The sequence below is a fragment of the Geotrypetes seraphini genome, chromosome 6, assembly GCF_902459505.1.
Source record: "Geotrypetes seraphini chromosome 6, aGeoSer1.1, whole genome shotgun sequence".
Classification (NCBI taxonomy): Eukaryota; Metazoa; Chordata; class Amphibia; order Gymnophiona; family Dermophiidae; genus Geotrypetes; species Geotrypetes seraphini.
Genome location: NC_047089.1, coordinates 58,725,757 through 58,739,405, shown reverse-complemented (window position 1 = coordinate 58,739,405; position 13,649 = coordinate 58,725,757). Strand labels below are relative to the sequence as shown.

General features: G+C 44.8%; 1 protein-coding gene across 3 annotated transcripts in view; it reads left to right on the top strand.

The window, feature by feature from the left end:
- MRPS31 (mitochondrial ribosomal protein S31) overlaps nucleotides 1-13,649 on the top strand; it is a 120,207-nt gene that overhangs the window by 82,641 nt on the left and 23,917 nt on the right. For all 3 annotated transcript variants that reach the window (XM_033950399.1, XM_033950397.1, XM_033950398.1), the window contains one exon: nucleotides 9,223-9,299. In XM_033950399.1, the coding sequence (XP_033806290.1) occupies nucleotides 9,223-9,299 (77 nt within the window). The remainder of the gene's footprint in view (nucleotides 1-9,222; nucleotides 9,300-13,649) is intronic.

The window sequence follows — 13,649 nt, the reverse complement described above, 5'->3', positions numbered from 1 at the left end:
ATGTTCTTCTGCAGCCCAGGCTGTTAGGTGATCTGCTTTATGCATTTCCCATGTGGCATCTCTTTGGGAGGGTTCTTCACGGGATAAGTCATCAATGTCTGGTGATGCTTGTTGGTCCTGACTGGCTGTGTAGGCTATGGTATGCAGACTGTTTTGCCTGTTAGTAGGCAAGTCTCTGCGCTTGCCTACAGATCCAGATCTTCTGTGTTAGGGTCTGGTTCGCATGGACAATCCATCCTGCTTTGGACTAGAAGGGCTATACCGATTCTGTGGTATCTACATTGCTGCAAGTGTGGAAGCACTGTACTTCAGCGACTTTCGAGTCATGATGCGCTCAGCGGGCAGTGTTGCCTCTCTGTTCTTCTTTGCTGCAGATCTTGGCATTTTTGCAAGAGGGTTACAAAAGTACTAAGGGTTAGAACTAACAGTTAGAAAAGACTGCTACTTGGATCGAGGAGTGTGCAGAGAGAGCAAGGACTGTGGTAGAAGCAATGAAGGAAGCCATGCAGAGGATGGAGAGTGAGAGAGAAGAGACAAGCATAGAAAAATAAAGGGTCTGGGAAGGCAGAATGGAAAAAGAGGGCAAGAAGATGGGGAATAAGAGACAAAAACAGTGAATATATATAGAATATATATACACACACACACACCAGAAACACAGACTTAATGATGTGTCAGCAGGTTGATGATTTTGATTGGCTCTGTGCCTCAGGGTATATGAAATAATTATGTTGAGCCGCTGAAAATTACTCAGCCTAACCAACAAAGTTGGGGCTGTATCCATTGAGGGCTATACACTACTTAGTCCAGCGATAGTCCACTTTTTTGTTCCATATTTTTCCGATGGAACGAATAAAGTTGACAATCACTGGTCTAAGTATATAGCCCTCGATGGAGACTGCCCCAACTTTGTTGGTTGGGCAGAGAACTTTTCAGCAGGCCCTTGTAACAGTCTAGTGCAATAGGCATATCATTCTAGAACCTTCTGATTGCAAGATCTGGTGTAGAGAGCCTCTACATTTTTCTGCTCTGCCTCCCTTCAATCTGGGCTGTCCTATAATTCCTTTGGAAGATCATTAGTAAGTTTAGTATCTTATCTATGCAGGCAGCTGGTTCCATAATCGTGGGAGAGTGAATGTAGGAGCGCTTACATGCAGTTTTTGTTAGAGAGTTGCATGGGGACAGAAATCAAACCCGTCCCTGGTAGAATCGAACCCGTCCCCGCTGGAATCAAATCCATCCCTGCCCATCCCTATATAAACTTCAGAAGTAGTTATTTCATTTATTATTGAATTAAAGGCTCTGGCAGAGACCCATTTATAAATAAGCAAAGACACTTTAATTAATTTGGAAATATTAATTGAGAAGAGTACATACTTTGTAAATGTTTTGTTTTGTTTTTAACCAGAACCTCTAATGTAAATATAAATACTCAGCTGATGAGGACCCTCAAGCTGTCAGCTGAGGACTTCCTCAGCAGTTGGCCGGGGGGTCCCTTTTGCCAAGCTTGGCAGGCAGCAGTAGCATCTGAGTCATAGATGCTGGCACCTCAGTGGCTCATGGGTGCTGCCAGCGACTGCTGCACTTGGTGTAGGGGAGTTCTGGCTGTCTCTAGAGGAGATCCTCTGCTGGCGGTGCTTGGGGATCCCCACCAGCCACAGCAAGGGTCAGCAAGTACTTCAACACTGTAGAAATTAAACCAGAAATGCATTTCCTTTTCTTTTGAACACAATACAAAGACATCTGCTATATACATTTCCGTTTTTTATCTTTGTTGTCTGGAAACTTATTTTTCCATCAAGTTGGTCCCAGTTTCTTTTATCCGCTTTCTCATCTTCTGTAAATTCTTCTGTTGTTGTCCATTGGTTCCTCCTACCATAGTCCAGCATTTATCCTTTTCTCATTTTTCGCCCCTACCCACCAGCCCCATGCTCAACATTTCTCCTTCTGTTCTATCACCCTTCTCCAGCACCATTCCACATCTTTTCCTCCATTTCCTTCACCACTATGTCCAACATTCCTCCCTCTTGCATCCCTTTCAATCTGTCTCACTGTTCCCTTTCCACCACATTTCTCACCTTTCTTTTCCCTGTCATCTGTACCTCCCTCCCTATGACCAAAAATTCTCCTCTTTCTTCCATTCGCCATGTGTACACAACCATCTCTTTCCCACTTACTGACACACCCATACCCAATTCTCCATTTCTATTCCCTCCCCCATCTCAGCATCTCTTTCCCTCCCTTCCTCTCTCCCCAGTTCATGCCTTCTGTGTCCAAAAATGCATTTCCTCTTCCACTCCAGCATCTTTTTCCCTCCCTTCCTCCATCCTCTCTCCCATGTTCATGCCTTCTATGTCCAAAAATGCATTCCCTCCCACTCCTTCATTCAAGTCCAGATAACAGCAGGAGTTGGAGGCAGCCTGCAGCAGGCCATATGTAGCCGACCTGGAAGACTTCCCCCGAAGTCAGAGCTGACGTCGGAGGGAAGACTTTGCGTCAGTATGGCAGCAGCTGAAGTGTCAGGTGGGAGGGGGGTAGATACTAGATGTAGGCGGTGGGAGGAGACAGACTGTAGATAGAAAGGGGGGGATCAGACACACTGGATGAAAGGGGAAAGATAACAGACAAGCTGGAATGCCTGGGGAGAGAGAAAAAGACAGATGATGGATGCAAAGAAAGGAGAGGGGAGGAAGACTTTGAATGGAAAGGAGAGTGGGAGGATGCAGATGGAAGGGAGGAAAGAGAAAGATGGAGCAGACTGAATAGAAGGGAGAGAAAGAGAAATGAAGCAGATGCTGGTCTGAAAGGGGGAGAGAAAGATGGGCAGATGCTGGATGGAAGGGGAGAGAGAAGGGTAGATGATGGATGGGGTGACAAAGGGGGCAGAAAGAAGGAAGAGAGGAGACAGATCAGATGCTGGGCAGAAGCAGGAGAGAGGGGCAGATAATGGATGGAAAGAGGGGGAAGGGCAGATGCTGGATGGAAATGGAGGAAAGGGAAGATGCTGGAGAGAAGAGAGAGAAAGAACAAATGCTGGATAGAAGGGGAGCAGAGAGAGAGGGGGGAAAATGCTGAATGATGGGAGAGAAAGATCATAGAATTAGTGACACTAGGAAATAAGAAGAAGTGGAATAAGAGAGCCAGAGTGAGGGAAAGAAATGGCAAGTTTTGGTAGACAGAGCAGACTATCCAAGTTCACGGGGCTTCAGAAAGCTGGATCATTCTGGTAGCGGCAGAGCAGTTTTCATCCTCACTTGCTTCAGTCCAAGATCCCGGGTCCCAGCTCCTCGCTGGGTTTTTGCAGCTTCGGCTCAGCATCCCTTGGCATCCACCGATCCCCGCTCAGCTCTGAGCCACAGATCGCAGCTCATGCAGCAGAACCGGGCCCTGCAGGCTGTGCGTGCCCAGCGAAGTTAGCTCATTTTGGGTGTGTCCCGGGGGGGGGAGGAGGAAGAAGACTGCCCACTCTAGCTTGCACATGATACCTCCCCACAAATCAGCAACAGTCTCTGTCACGTAGGCACACAGAGTCTGTGTGCCTACATGCTGAGCTCACTGCCTACGTGACAGAGACTGTTGCTGCTGATTTGTCGGGGCTCGAGAGCTCAGCTTGGCGCCAGACCCAGACCCGAAATTAGTTAGGCCTCGGGATAGGAACCCCTTGTCCATCCCCATAGGAGTCCCGTCAGCCTTGGAGGGGTCCCCATGGGAGTCCCATCAGCCTTGGAGGGGTCCCCGTGGGAGTCCCGTGGCCTGGGAGGGGTCCCTGTGGGAGTCCCGTTGACCTAAGGGGATCCCCGTTCCCATGCAGACCTCTAGTTTCTGTCTGGAGAGGTCTTCCTGATGGGATGCGTAGTCGTCGCTCCACTTCGGAGCGGAGGGGGTGGTTGGAGGAGTACTGATGGAGTTTGGAAGTAATGTAGGTGGGGGTAGTGTTGTGGAACCTTTTGTGAGCTATTACAAGGGCCTTGACTATGCAGCATTTGTTGACAGGTAGCCAGTGTTCCATGTGGAGAGCTGATGAGATGGGGTTGTGGTTGTTCAGGTTGTGTAGGAGGTGAATCACTGAGATTTGGACTCGCTGGAGGAGTTGCAATAGTTCATTCTTGAGAACACATAGGCGTAGAGGAGCTGCGCTAAGTCGGGTTTAGACAGGTATGGTTTGATCCTTCGTAGTTGGCACAAGTAGTAGTAGAAAGTGGAGACCACCTGTGAGATGTGGGTGGAGAAGGACAGGTGGCCATCCAGTATCATTCCCAAGGCTGCGCATCTGGTCCTGTGCTGTTAGAGTCATGGATTCCCAAGATAATGTTGGGTGGGTGAAGCTAGTGTTTTTCTTTCTAATCCAGAGGAGTTCTGTCTTAGAGGCGTCCAGCTGGAGTTTGACCGTCATCCAGTTCTTCATGTCTGAGAGGCAGTGTTGGAGGTTTGTGAGTTGGGTAGATCAGTTCTCACCTAGCGGGAGCAGTAGTTTTTGTCATCACCATAGGAATGGATTTGGATGTTGTATTTATGGGCAATATCAATGACTGGTCTGATGTACAAATTGAATAGGAATGGTAACAGCAAGGCACCCTGGGGAATGCCATATTTAATGGGTTTAGGTTCTGACTTGTTTGTTTTCTCGGATGTAGGAAGGAGGTGAACCATTGGAGAGCAGAGTCCTTGATTCCAAGGTCAGATTCCAAGGTTCAGTAGATGATCAATGGCGACAAAAGCAGCTATTATTTTTTTTAATGAACCAGGTATACAGGGCAGAGTTGTTTAAAAATACCCCAGTGACATTCTGTGGCTTTGGCAAACTTAAAATGCTCTGACTGAATGGGAAAGGAACTTTCAAAGAAGGTCTTCCCAAATGTTAAACACAAGATGAGTTTCAGCAGTTTTTGATGCAAAATGCATTGCTTTCCATATTCCAGAAGCAAGAGACAGGTAAACAAGTGAGCATTCCTGTGCTCTTCATGTCAGCCCAGACTGTTGTCAGTCTAGAAATGCTAAATGGGATAGCAAAAATAGAGGCAGATTTGGAAAAAAGAAAGGGAAAAGGCAGCAAGAAAGGGCAAGATGATAAATAGTAAAGGGATTTAAAAAAACAAACAAACCCCAACAAACAAAACAAAGAAGACAGATAAATGAGAGTCAAAATGGAAAGATTAGAAAATGTTTATGTTGTCACTTTTTTTAAAATAATTGTTTCATAACTTTAGACCAAAGTCACTTAATTGCAACTTTTAGAATAAATTGAACACATAGTCATAGATATACAGTATCTGTAGTTTTGTAACTAGATCAATAAATAGTAATATAAAGCAATATATTGTGCATTACAGACTGACAAACTTGAGAAAGCTTGTAATGATAGATAAAGTCTTGGAAATCTGGGGGAAGCCAGTGGGATGAAATTTTAAGGTCAGGGAAGGAAAAGTGTTGCTGTAGCAACCATGAATAAGTAATAACAAACCAAGAACTGCTAGAATTTCAGTGGAAATATGTACTGCGCAAACAGGAAAGAGTACATGATTAAGGGATTCACTTACTCTGGTTTCATCATGTTTTCAAAGCCTTAGAATTGAGATGCATTCAGTAAACATTTAGAAACAGGTTAGAAAATAAATGTTTTTGTAAAAAATAAATTTCAAAACGTTACCTATTTTACTGAAGCCCTTTTTGCTTATTAGCCATCACATCTCTTTAATGTCATTTCATTGGAAACTAAAACATATTAACAGAGTAGTTGTTGGCAAATAAGGACCTCTTTGCTGACCAGTCTAGCCAGTGGTTCCTGCCAACTGTGTCACTGCAAAACCTATTCAGTCTCCAACCTTCTCATTCCCCTGACCGTACTTCTAGCCTCTGTGTACATTCCAAGCATGCTTGAATTTTTTGCTTACTGCCCCCTCTTTGAATAGGCAACTGAAAGATATGCTCTCTGGGACATGGTTACTTTCAGGATGTTCATTTCTCAGTATTGCATTTCAAAACAGTCCCTTAATATTTCAATGTACTATGGTTCAAATATCAACTTTAATTACTGGAACAGTATTAAAAAAATTTACTATTACTCTTCCCCCCCCCAATACTGCCAAGTAAGGGAGTAGAAAGGGAGAGAAGGTGGAAGAGTTACTTAGAAGATACCTTTCGGAAAAAGACAACTTTGTGCCTGTCTGCCTGCTATGCTGTCACAGATCCTATGCAATCTGTGGTCTTCACCCACTCCTTACAACTAAGATCCCTTTGTGTCTCTCCCGTGCATCCCTAAATTCTGCCACTGTTTAGACTCTTATGAGCTCTTCTGGGAGTCTGTTCCTGATGAATGCCATCTTTTCAGTTTGCCTGCCTTCATCTTCTTATGCTGACCTCCTTGAGATCTTTTTATTGTATGGAAAATGTTACCTTTTTGTACTTTCTTAAAGCCTGCTAGATATTAGAATGTTTGTATCTCCCATTTGCTTTATTGTCTTCTCAAAACGTTTAAGGATTCCTGTACTAGATTGGCCACATAACATTTCAAATCACTCGAAGAGCAGAACAGGCTTCCTCTTGCTGCTGATCATGTGCATTGGAGATTAGCAGAGAGAAAGTGCTAGAGCCATGACTTTTTGAGCGTTCTGGTACAGCTGGTAGTTGTCATAGCGGGCAGCAGTGGCAGGATGGGCTTTTGTCACTGCCAGTCTGGATGAAATTTTAATGTAAGCCATTGTTTGGGAGCTCCTGATCTACAAGGTCCTTTTATTTTTCTAATCATGTTGGTCCTAGTCTCTGGTTTCTGCATTCCTCTATCATCTTTTAATTCTCTTTCCAAGATTTCTTGTCGATTTGATATTTCTTCTCTCTCCATGTTCACCATCCATCTTCCCTCTGTGTCCCTATCCTCCCCCATATCGAGCATCTCCATGCTGTGTCTCTTGTTCTTATCCTACACCGTGAGGAGCATCTTCCCCCCCCCTCATTCCTTCTCTTATGCCCAGCATCCTTTCTCTATATCCTTGTTTTCCCCTCCCCTGATGATCTACCATCTCTCCTCTGGATCCTTATTTCCTGCCTTCCATCATTCCAACCTTTCTGGCCCTCACCCCAGCTCCCCTTCCTGCTGGCCAGTCACCTATGACTGCCACAAGGCAACCCCAAGACCTGCAGCAGCAATATAAAGACCAGAAGGCACTGTTGGGCTTCCAGGTCTGAGAAGAAGAAAATCTCCCAAGCCCCAAGAAGGAAACTGTGATCAGGGGGAGAGACCGCCCACAGAGACAATCAGAGTAGAACAAACTACTTCACTTAAACGATACTATGCAATAACTATAGAAATAATATATAGAGAGCCCTCAGTCGCACAACCAACCTCCGAACTCCGGAGGAAACGGCTGTCACTGGTTTGCACCCAGAAAGGTGTCAAATGTGAAACATCCTCGGGCTCTCTGTGAGTTTAGTGCTAAATAACACAAAAGTGCTGTGAGTGCAAAAATCAAAATCATACACTGTAGGCAGTCTCTTCCCCTGAACCAGGGGGGCAAAAGTGCAAGTGTCCAAATTCAACTTAATAAAGCCAAAGAGAAGGTACTTAGCTTCTCTGAAGCAGTCAGCGAGTCACCAAATGTCCTACGGGACTCCGTTTCGGGGGAGTACTCCCCCTTCTTCAGGAACAACTGACGCTGAGCGGGAGCCTGAAAATCATAAGACTCCAGCCACTTGGCAATGTTAGAAGATGGCGCTTGAACCAGAACGGACGCCTCTGATTTAAAACTACAGACCAGAAGGCGTGACCAAAACATCAAGTCACATGACTAAACCAGGTGCGGGTCGGAAAAGAAATGAATGAACTGGCCCGCGCTGATTATAAGGTTTAACACAGGAACAAAGGATTAGTCCAAAAAGTAAAAGAAAAGAAAAACTGTGAAAGCTGCGAAGGCGAGTAATCAAAAAGTATGGTGCCACTCGATATATTCATTGTGTCCTATGGGAATCAGTGTTTGAAGTTCATAAATCCAGTATTGTTCCCTCCTTTGCAACTGGGAAAGCTTATCCCCCTGGTAGTCTGGAAAAATCTGCTCGATGAACTTCCAGATCTAGCATTCACCCCCTAGGACATAGACTTCCTGCTCCTTTGGGTGCAAAATGCAGCAGAGCCATCAGCATAGGTGGCTAAGAGACCCACTGCAGGACTTGGGGTAATTGGTGGAAGCTAATTTGGCAGTGGAGGAGGGAGAAAACTGTTACTTGGAGAAAAGAAGGAATAGGATCTTAGTCAAGGGAGAGAAGAGGGAAATGGGAAACAGAGAACATCCTATGTTAAGAACCCTAGAAGATGGAGGTTGATGTTGAGAGAACTAGGCTAGTAATCTTCCCTGCTGTAAGTCTTTAATGTGTTCTATCCTTTACACAACTGCATATATTGTTCACAATCTCAGAATCAGCTGTTTGGAGTATAGAGCCCTCAGAACTCTTTCCACGGCTGGGCCAGGGTCCTTTTGTGCTTCCATGATATCCCCTCCATTTTCAATTGCATGATTTATATTATGTTCTGTGATTTCCTGCTGTAAATATCCATTATAGTACAGATGCACTGTACAGACACTTGTAAACCTAGGACAGCAAGAAACACCAATGATTACCAGAATAGACATGTCAGAACCTAAGAAGAATTAACAAGATGTTAACTTTGTAATATTTTTGTCATGCCTGTTCTAGTTTAGCAGGTCTAGATACATGGAAAAAAGGTAGTAAGTGAATGTATAAGTAAATATCAAGAAAAGCCTGTAGCTTAAAGTCATATTTTTGTGTTAGCAGGAGTTTTCTAAACATCTCTAGTCTGTCTTATTGTAGGATTAAGAGATGCCTCCTTCCAGCTGTGACTCTCAACTGCTGTACTAAATTATCAGCTTTCCATGTAATTAGGTTCCCTAAACATTTAAATTGAAGTAAATCAAATCTAAAATAATGACAAATTATGTTAATCCTTTTACTAGGAAACACATAGGGAATTGGGCTTTCATGCCTGATTAGCCGCATTATGTGGCAATATCTCAGATGCAAAGTCTACTTAGCTGTGTTACCAAGTATAAAGGTTTGAGGATGTGGTTGTACCCTTGAGCAATGCACTAGCATCTCAACTTTCATTTTCTGCTGTATGTCAGAAGCCTAGTTTATTTGTACTTGGAAAATTAGTTTTTAAATAACATTTTGAAAAGATACTTTTATTTTTCCTTCTTTTTTTTTTTACTGTAGGAGAGGACTGTTTACAAAGAAGAGACTGAATATTTTCCCTGGATCCTATTCTGATGCTATAAAAACACCTGAGGCAGGTCAGTTCAGAAGCAGCACAATGCTAATTCCAGAGTACAAACTTAATTGCTGTTATACCAAAAACTATAAAAGTCTTGTTTTTGTGATACAAATAACCATTCTCCAAGTTGTGTGTCTGTCAAGCCTGTGCACTTCTAGTTTGTGCTAAACAAATTATTAATAGCAATTCTCCATAATAATGATTCCAAAGGATGTTTCTTGGCCACATACCTGCTTCCCTTCTGTGGAGGAATAGCCTAATGATTAGTACGGTGGGTTGAGAACATGGGAAAATGGGTTTGATTCCCACTGCAGCTCCTTTTCTAGAGAGCACTGCCAATATTTCCCTGACTCTTCCTCACAATCTTACCATATGAAGCAAGTAAATCTATTTTCACCAGCTATAGACTCTAATCATATCAGACCAATGGGTACTTTGAGTTGTAGCTCAAATCTGTGCTCTACTTTTGATAAGAAACCTTCAAACCACCCACCAAGAATCTCCTTTCAACTCCCTCCAGAAGACCCTCCTTTACCAGGAACTCACGACCCTTCTTCAGCTGTGCACAATAGAACATGTTCCTCGGTAGGATAGGGGCTGGGGATTCCATTTCAAGTATTTCTCGATACCAAAAAAGATTGGAGGTCTTCAACCAAATCCAGATTTCCAAGGCCTCAACAAATACTTGTTGAGGGAGAAGTTCCACATGGTCTCTCTGAGAACCCTTCTACCTTTATTAGAAAAGAATGAATTGGCTTTGCTCTCTGAATTTCAAAGAAGCCTACACTCACTATCCTTCCTACCTGCTCACAGAAAGTATCTGCTTTTGCATTGGATTTTGATTCTTCCAGTACAAAGTCCTACCCTTTAGACACCCCCCCCCCCCGGGTTTCAGGGCACAGGCTGCATTTTCTGCCTCTGATCGCATGGTGAGGATCCGTGGGGGCGGATTTTACAGTCGGTGTCCAGCCAACTGGCAGTCCTAAAGTCTTCAAGTTTGGACCATTTGGGTCTATTGTGAAGCAGAAAATTATTTTCTCCATGCAGCAACTGTGTGAAAATGCTGACAGGCAAGGCACTACAGTGACTGCAAGCAACCCTCCATTATTTCTTATGAGAACTTCAGGGGTGGCTTCTTAAAAGTTTTAAAAGTCATTTTTTATAGTTTCTGAGGTTAGGGTTCGGGTCCCCCACCTCCCCAGACCCCAAATCGCTATTTTTTATTTTCGGTTTTTGTTTATTTTTACCATTTTTGGCACGAATTCAGTGGCAGCAGCCATCTTAGATTATAAGCAATCTTTGTTTCAAAGTTTTATTTCGGCATTAAAACCCCTCAGTTTGATTAAAAATCATTTGAGATGGACTCCCCAGCCCTTAATCTGTTGAAAGTGTACCTTGGTGGTGCCGGATCAATGACTGTATACCGTGTGCCGCAGCATGCTTAGGGAGGGGGAAGGAGCTTTGGGCTTCACCCCTTTTCAGGTCCATCAGGGCTGGGGAGCCTGCCTGGGTCTGCAATTTGAGGGAACTGTCTCGCCCAGAGGCCATTTTGGAGTTTGGCACCAAACGCCTGCATTCTGAGTTTGGGGACTCTTTTCCAGTGAGAGTGCCTCAGTAGGGCCTTGCTGTGCTCAAAGTGTGGTTTTTCACCAGACTTATTTTCAGTTCCTCTGGAAACTGTGTTCTTCAGACCCAGCTCATTGGACGCAGCTGGCGGGCACATCGATTTTCTCTAGCCCAGTTGTGCCACTGGCAGAGCTCCCTTTCCAGGAAAATTTTCTTTTGCCTGCCTCCAGAAACAAAAGTCCGCACTACTTTGCAGTGTTTCTTTGACATCCAAGCACTAATACCTGTTCCAGAACTTTGGTCAAGCTTTGCCAGATACTCTTTAGGATCATCATGCCAAAGTATGATTGGAGGACTGGAGGCCCGTTCTGGATCCCATGTCAGCCTTTCGCTTCCTGAACATTCCTTTTTTCCAAATGGGTGCCATGGGCAAAATCATTGCTGCTGTCTCCTGGGAGTTCTAGTGTTCTTGAATCTCGCGGAGGTTTTCCTCCATATTCCAGTATTTCTAGAGTAACGCAGATTTCTGCATTCTGTGTTCTGCAACTGCATTTTCAGTTTGCAGCTCCATCTTTTGGCCTCGCAACAATGCCCCTCTCTCAATAGTCTCTGCAGCGTCATCCCCTTCAGCTTCCGCTCCCCTGGATGGTATCAGCTCACAGCAGTTTGGACTGGTGGCTTCAGGGGAGGCTCTCCATCAGGGCAAACTTCTTCGGTTCTCAGAGTGAATGTCTATTATGATGGATGCCAGCCTGTCGGGTTGTGGTGCTCACTGTGGGTACCGCTCCATTCAGGGGTAGTGGACTCCTTGTCCAATGTTTTTGTCAATCACTCCTCTGGAGCGCTAGATGATTCGGCTGCAATAACTTGCTCTCTAGCCCATTCTGAAAGGCACAGCGGTGTGAGTATTTTCTGACAATGCCATGGTGTAAGTAAATGGTCAATGAAGCGCAAGAAGTGCTCCGTTGGGCCATCGAGCTCCCATGCTGTTTCGCTGGGTGGAATCCCCTCTTCTCTCCCTATCAGCGGCCTGTGTGATCAGAGAAGACAATGTGCAGGCTGCCTTCCTCAGTCGACCAGTCTTAAACCCGAGAGCATGGTCCCTCTTGTATACAGCTTTCTGTCTGCTTGTGCAGCGTTGTAGCTGTCCCAACTGGGTTTGGCTTCAGCAGAGGGTGTGAAGATCAGGCACTTCTTCAGTCCTAGAGCAGATTGTGGAGGCTTGTGGTGAGCCACCTTGGTTCAGCCTTTGTCGGCTCCCAAGCTCTTTTATGTGTTCCCTCCATGACCTTTGGATGTTCGTGTCATCCGCTGGATGGCAACGCATCCCGACCTTGTGATTCTAATTATTCCAGACTGGTCTTATTGTCAATAGTATGTGGATCTCGTCCGTCTTCAGTGGGACAGGAGGCTCCATCTCCCTTTTCATCGCTACCTTCTCACTCTGGGTAAGGTGCCCATAGTTCTATGGTAAGGTGGTGCTTTGTTCTTCTGACATGGCTCTTGAGGGCTCGGCCTGTCTATAGTGCGGTTCTTCAGATGTCGTCATCTTAACACTTTTGTGATTAAAGTCGCCCTCTACTATGGCTTTGTATGCCACAGCCTAGAAGGCTTTTCACAGTGGTGTGCTAAGGACCAGGGGGAACCTGAGAGGGCTCCCATTTGTTGGTTCAGGTTTTTCTTCCGGCAGGCCTAGAGAGGGTTTTAATAGTGTCTTCCCTTGCAGTTCAGGGTTCAGACTTTCTGTGCTTCCGAGCACGCAGAGGTTCTAGTTCATTTACTGCTCATCTAGATGTGACCAGATTTATGAGAGGGGCACTTCATTTGAGGCCTCCCTTGCATCATCCTTTCCCTTCATGGAATCTTAACATTGTTCTTCAGAGCTTTGGGGAAGCCCCTTTCGAGCCACTGATGGCAGCTACTCTTATGGATCTGATGATCCAGACTTTTCTTCTGGTAGCCTTTGTCTCAGCATGGCATATTTCAGTGCTTCAGGCTCTTTCAAGCAGGAAGCCCTTTCTCCATATTACGGACGCAGGAGTTGTTCTCTGTACTGTATCTTCCTTTCTACCAAAGGTGTTTTCCACTTTCCTGGTCAAGCAGGAGGTTTGTTTGCCTGCGTTTTCTTCTTCAGGATCAGATCTTGTACAGGTTAGATGTCAGGATAGTCTTGCTCCACTATTTGAAGAGGACTAATGATTTCCAGCTGTTTCCTCGTCTATTTGTCCTGATTGCTGTGCCTCGCCATGTTCGGCCGGCATTCAATTTTTTGATCGCTCAGTGGGTTCGACTGGCCATTTTCCATGTCTTTCCACACCTGTGGAAAGCAGCCACTGGTTTCTCTTAAGGCTCATTCGCCTAGAATTGTTGCTGCGTCATGGGCAGAGTCTTGTGTTATTTTTCCACATGAAATTTACAGGATGGCAATTTGGTCCTTTCTTAATACCTTTCCCGGTTTTACTGAATTGATGTGGATGCTCACTCAGCTGCCGTTTTTGGGACCTCATTGTTAAGGAAAGGCTCTTCTATCCCTCCCTAGCTGCTACCATTGCTTTGGTACATCATCTAGCGTATAGAATCCAGAAGGGATGTAACAGAATGGAAGATTAGGATTTTACCTTCGATAAAATCTTCTTTCTGTTAGTCATTGTAGGATTCTATATGACCCCCTCTCTCTGTGTATGCTCAGTTGTTTGAAATAGCCTGCTTCTTTCTGCCTTGTTTATTCTCCTTGCAGGCTTGAAGACTTTCCAGCCAGTTGACGGATTCTGTGGGGAGTTTTTCACTTCTGTGAGTATGCTTA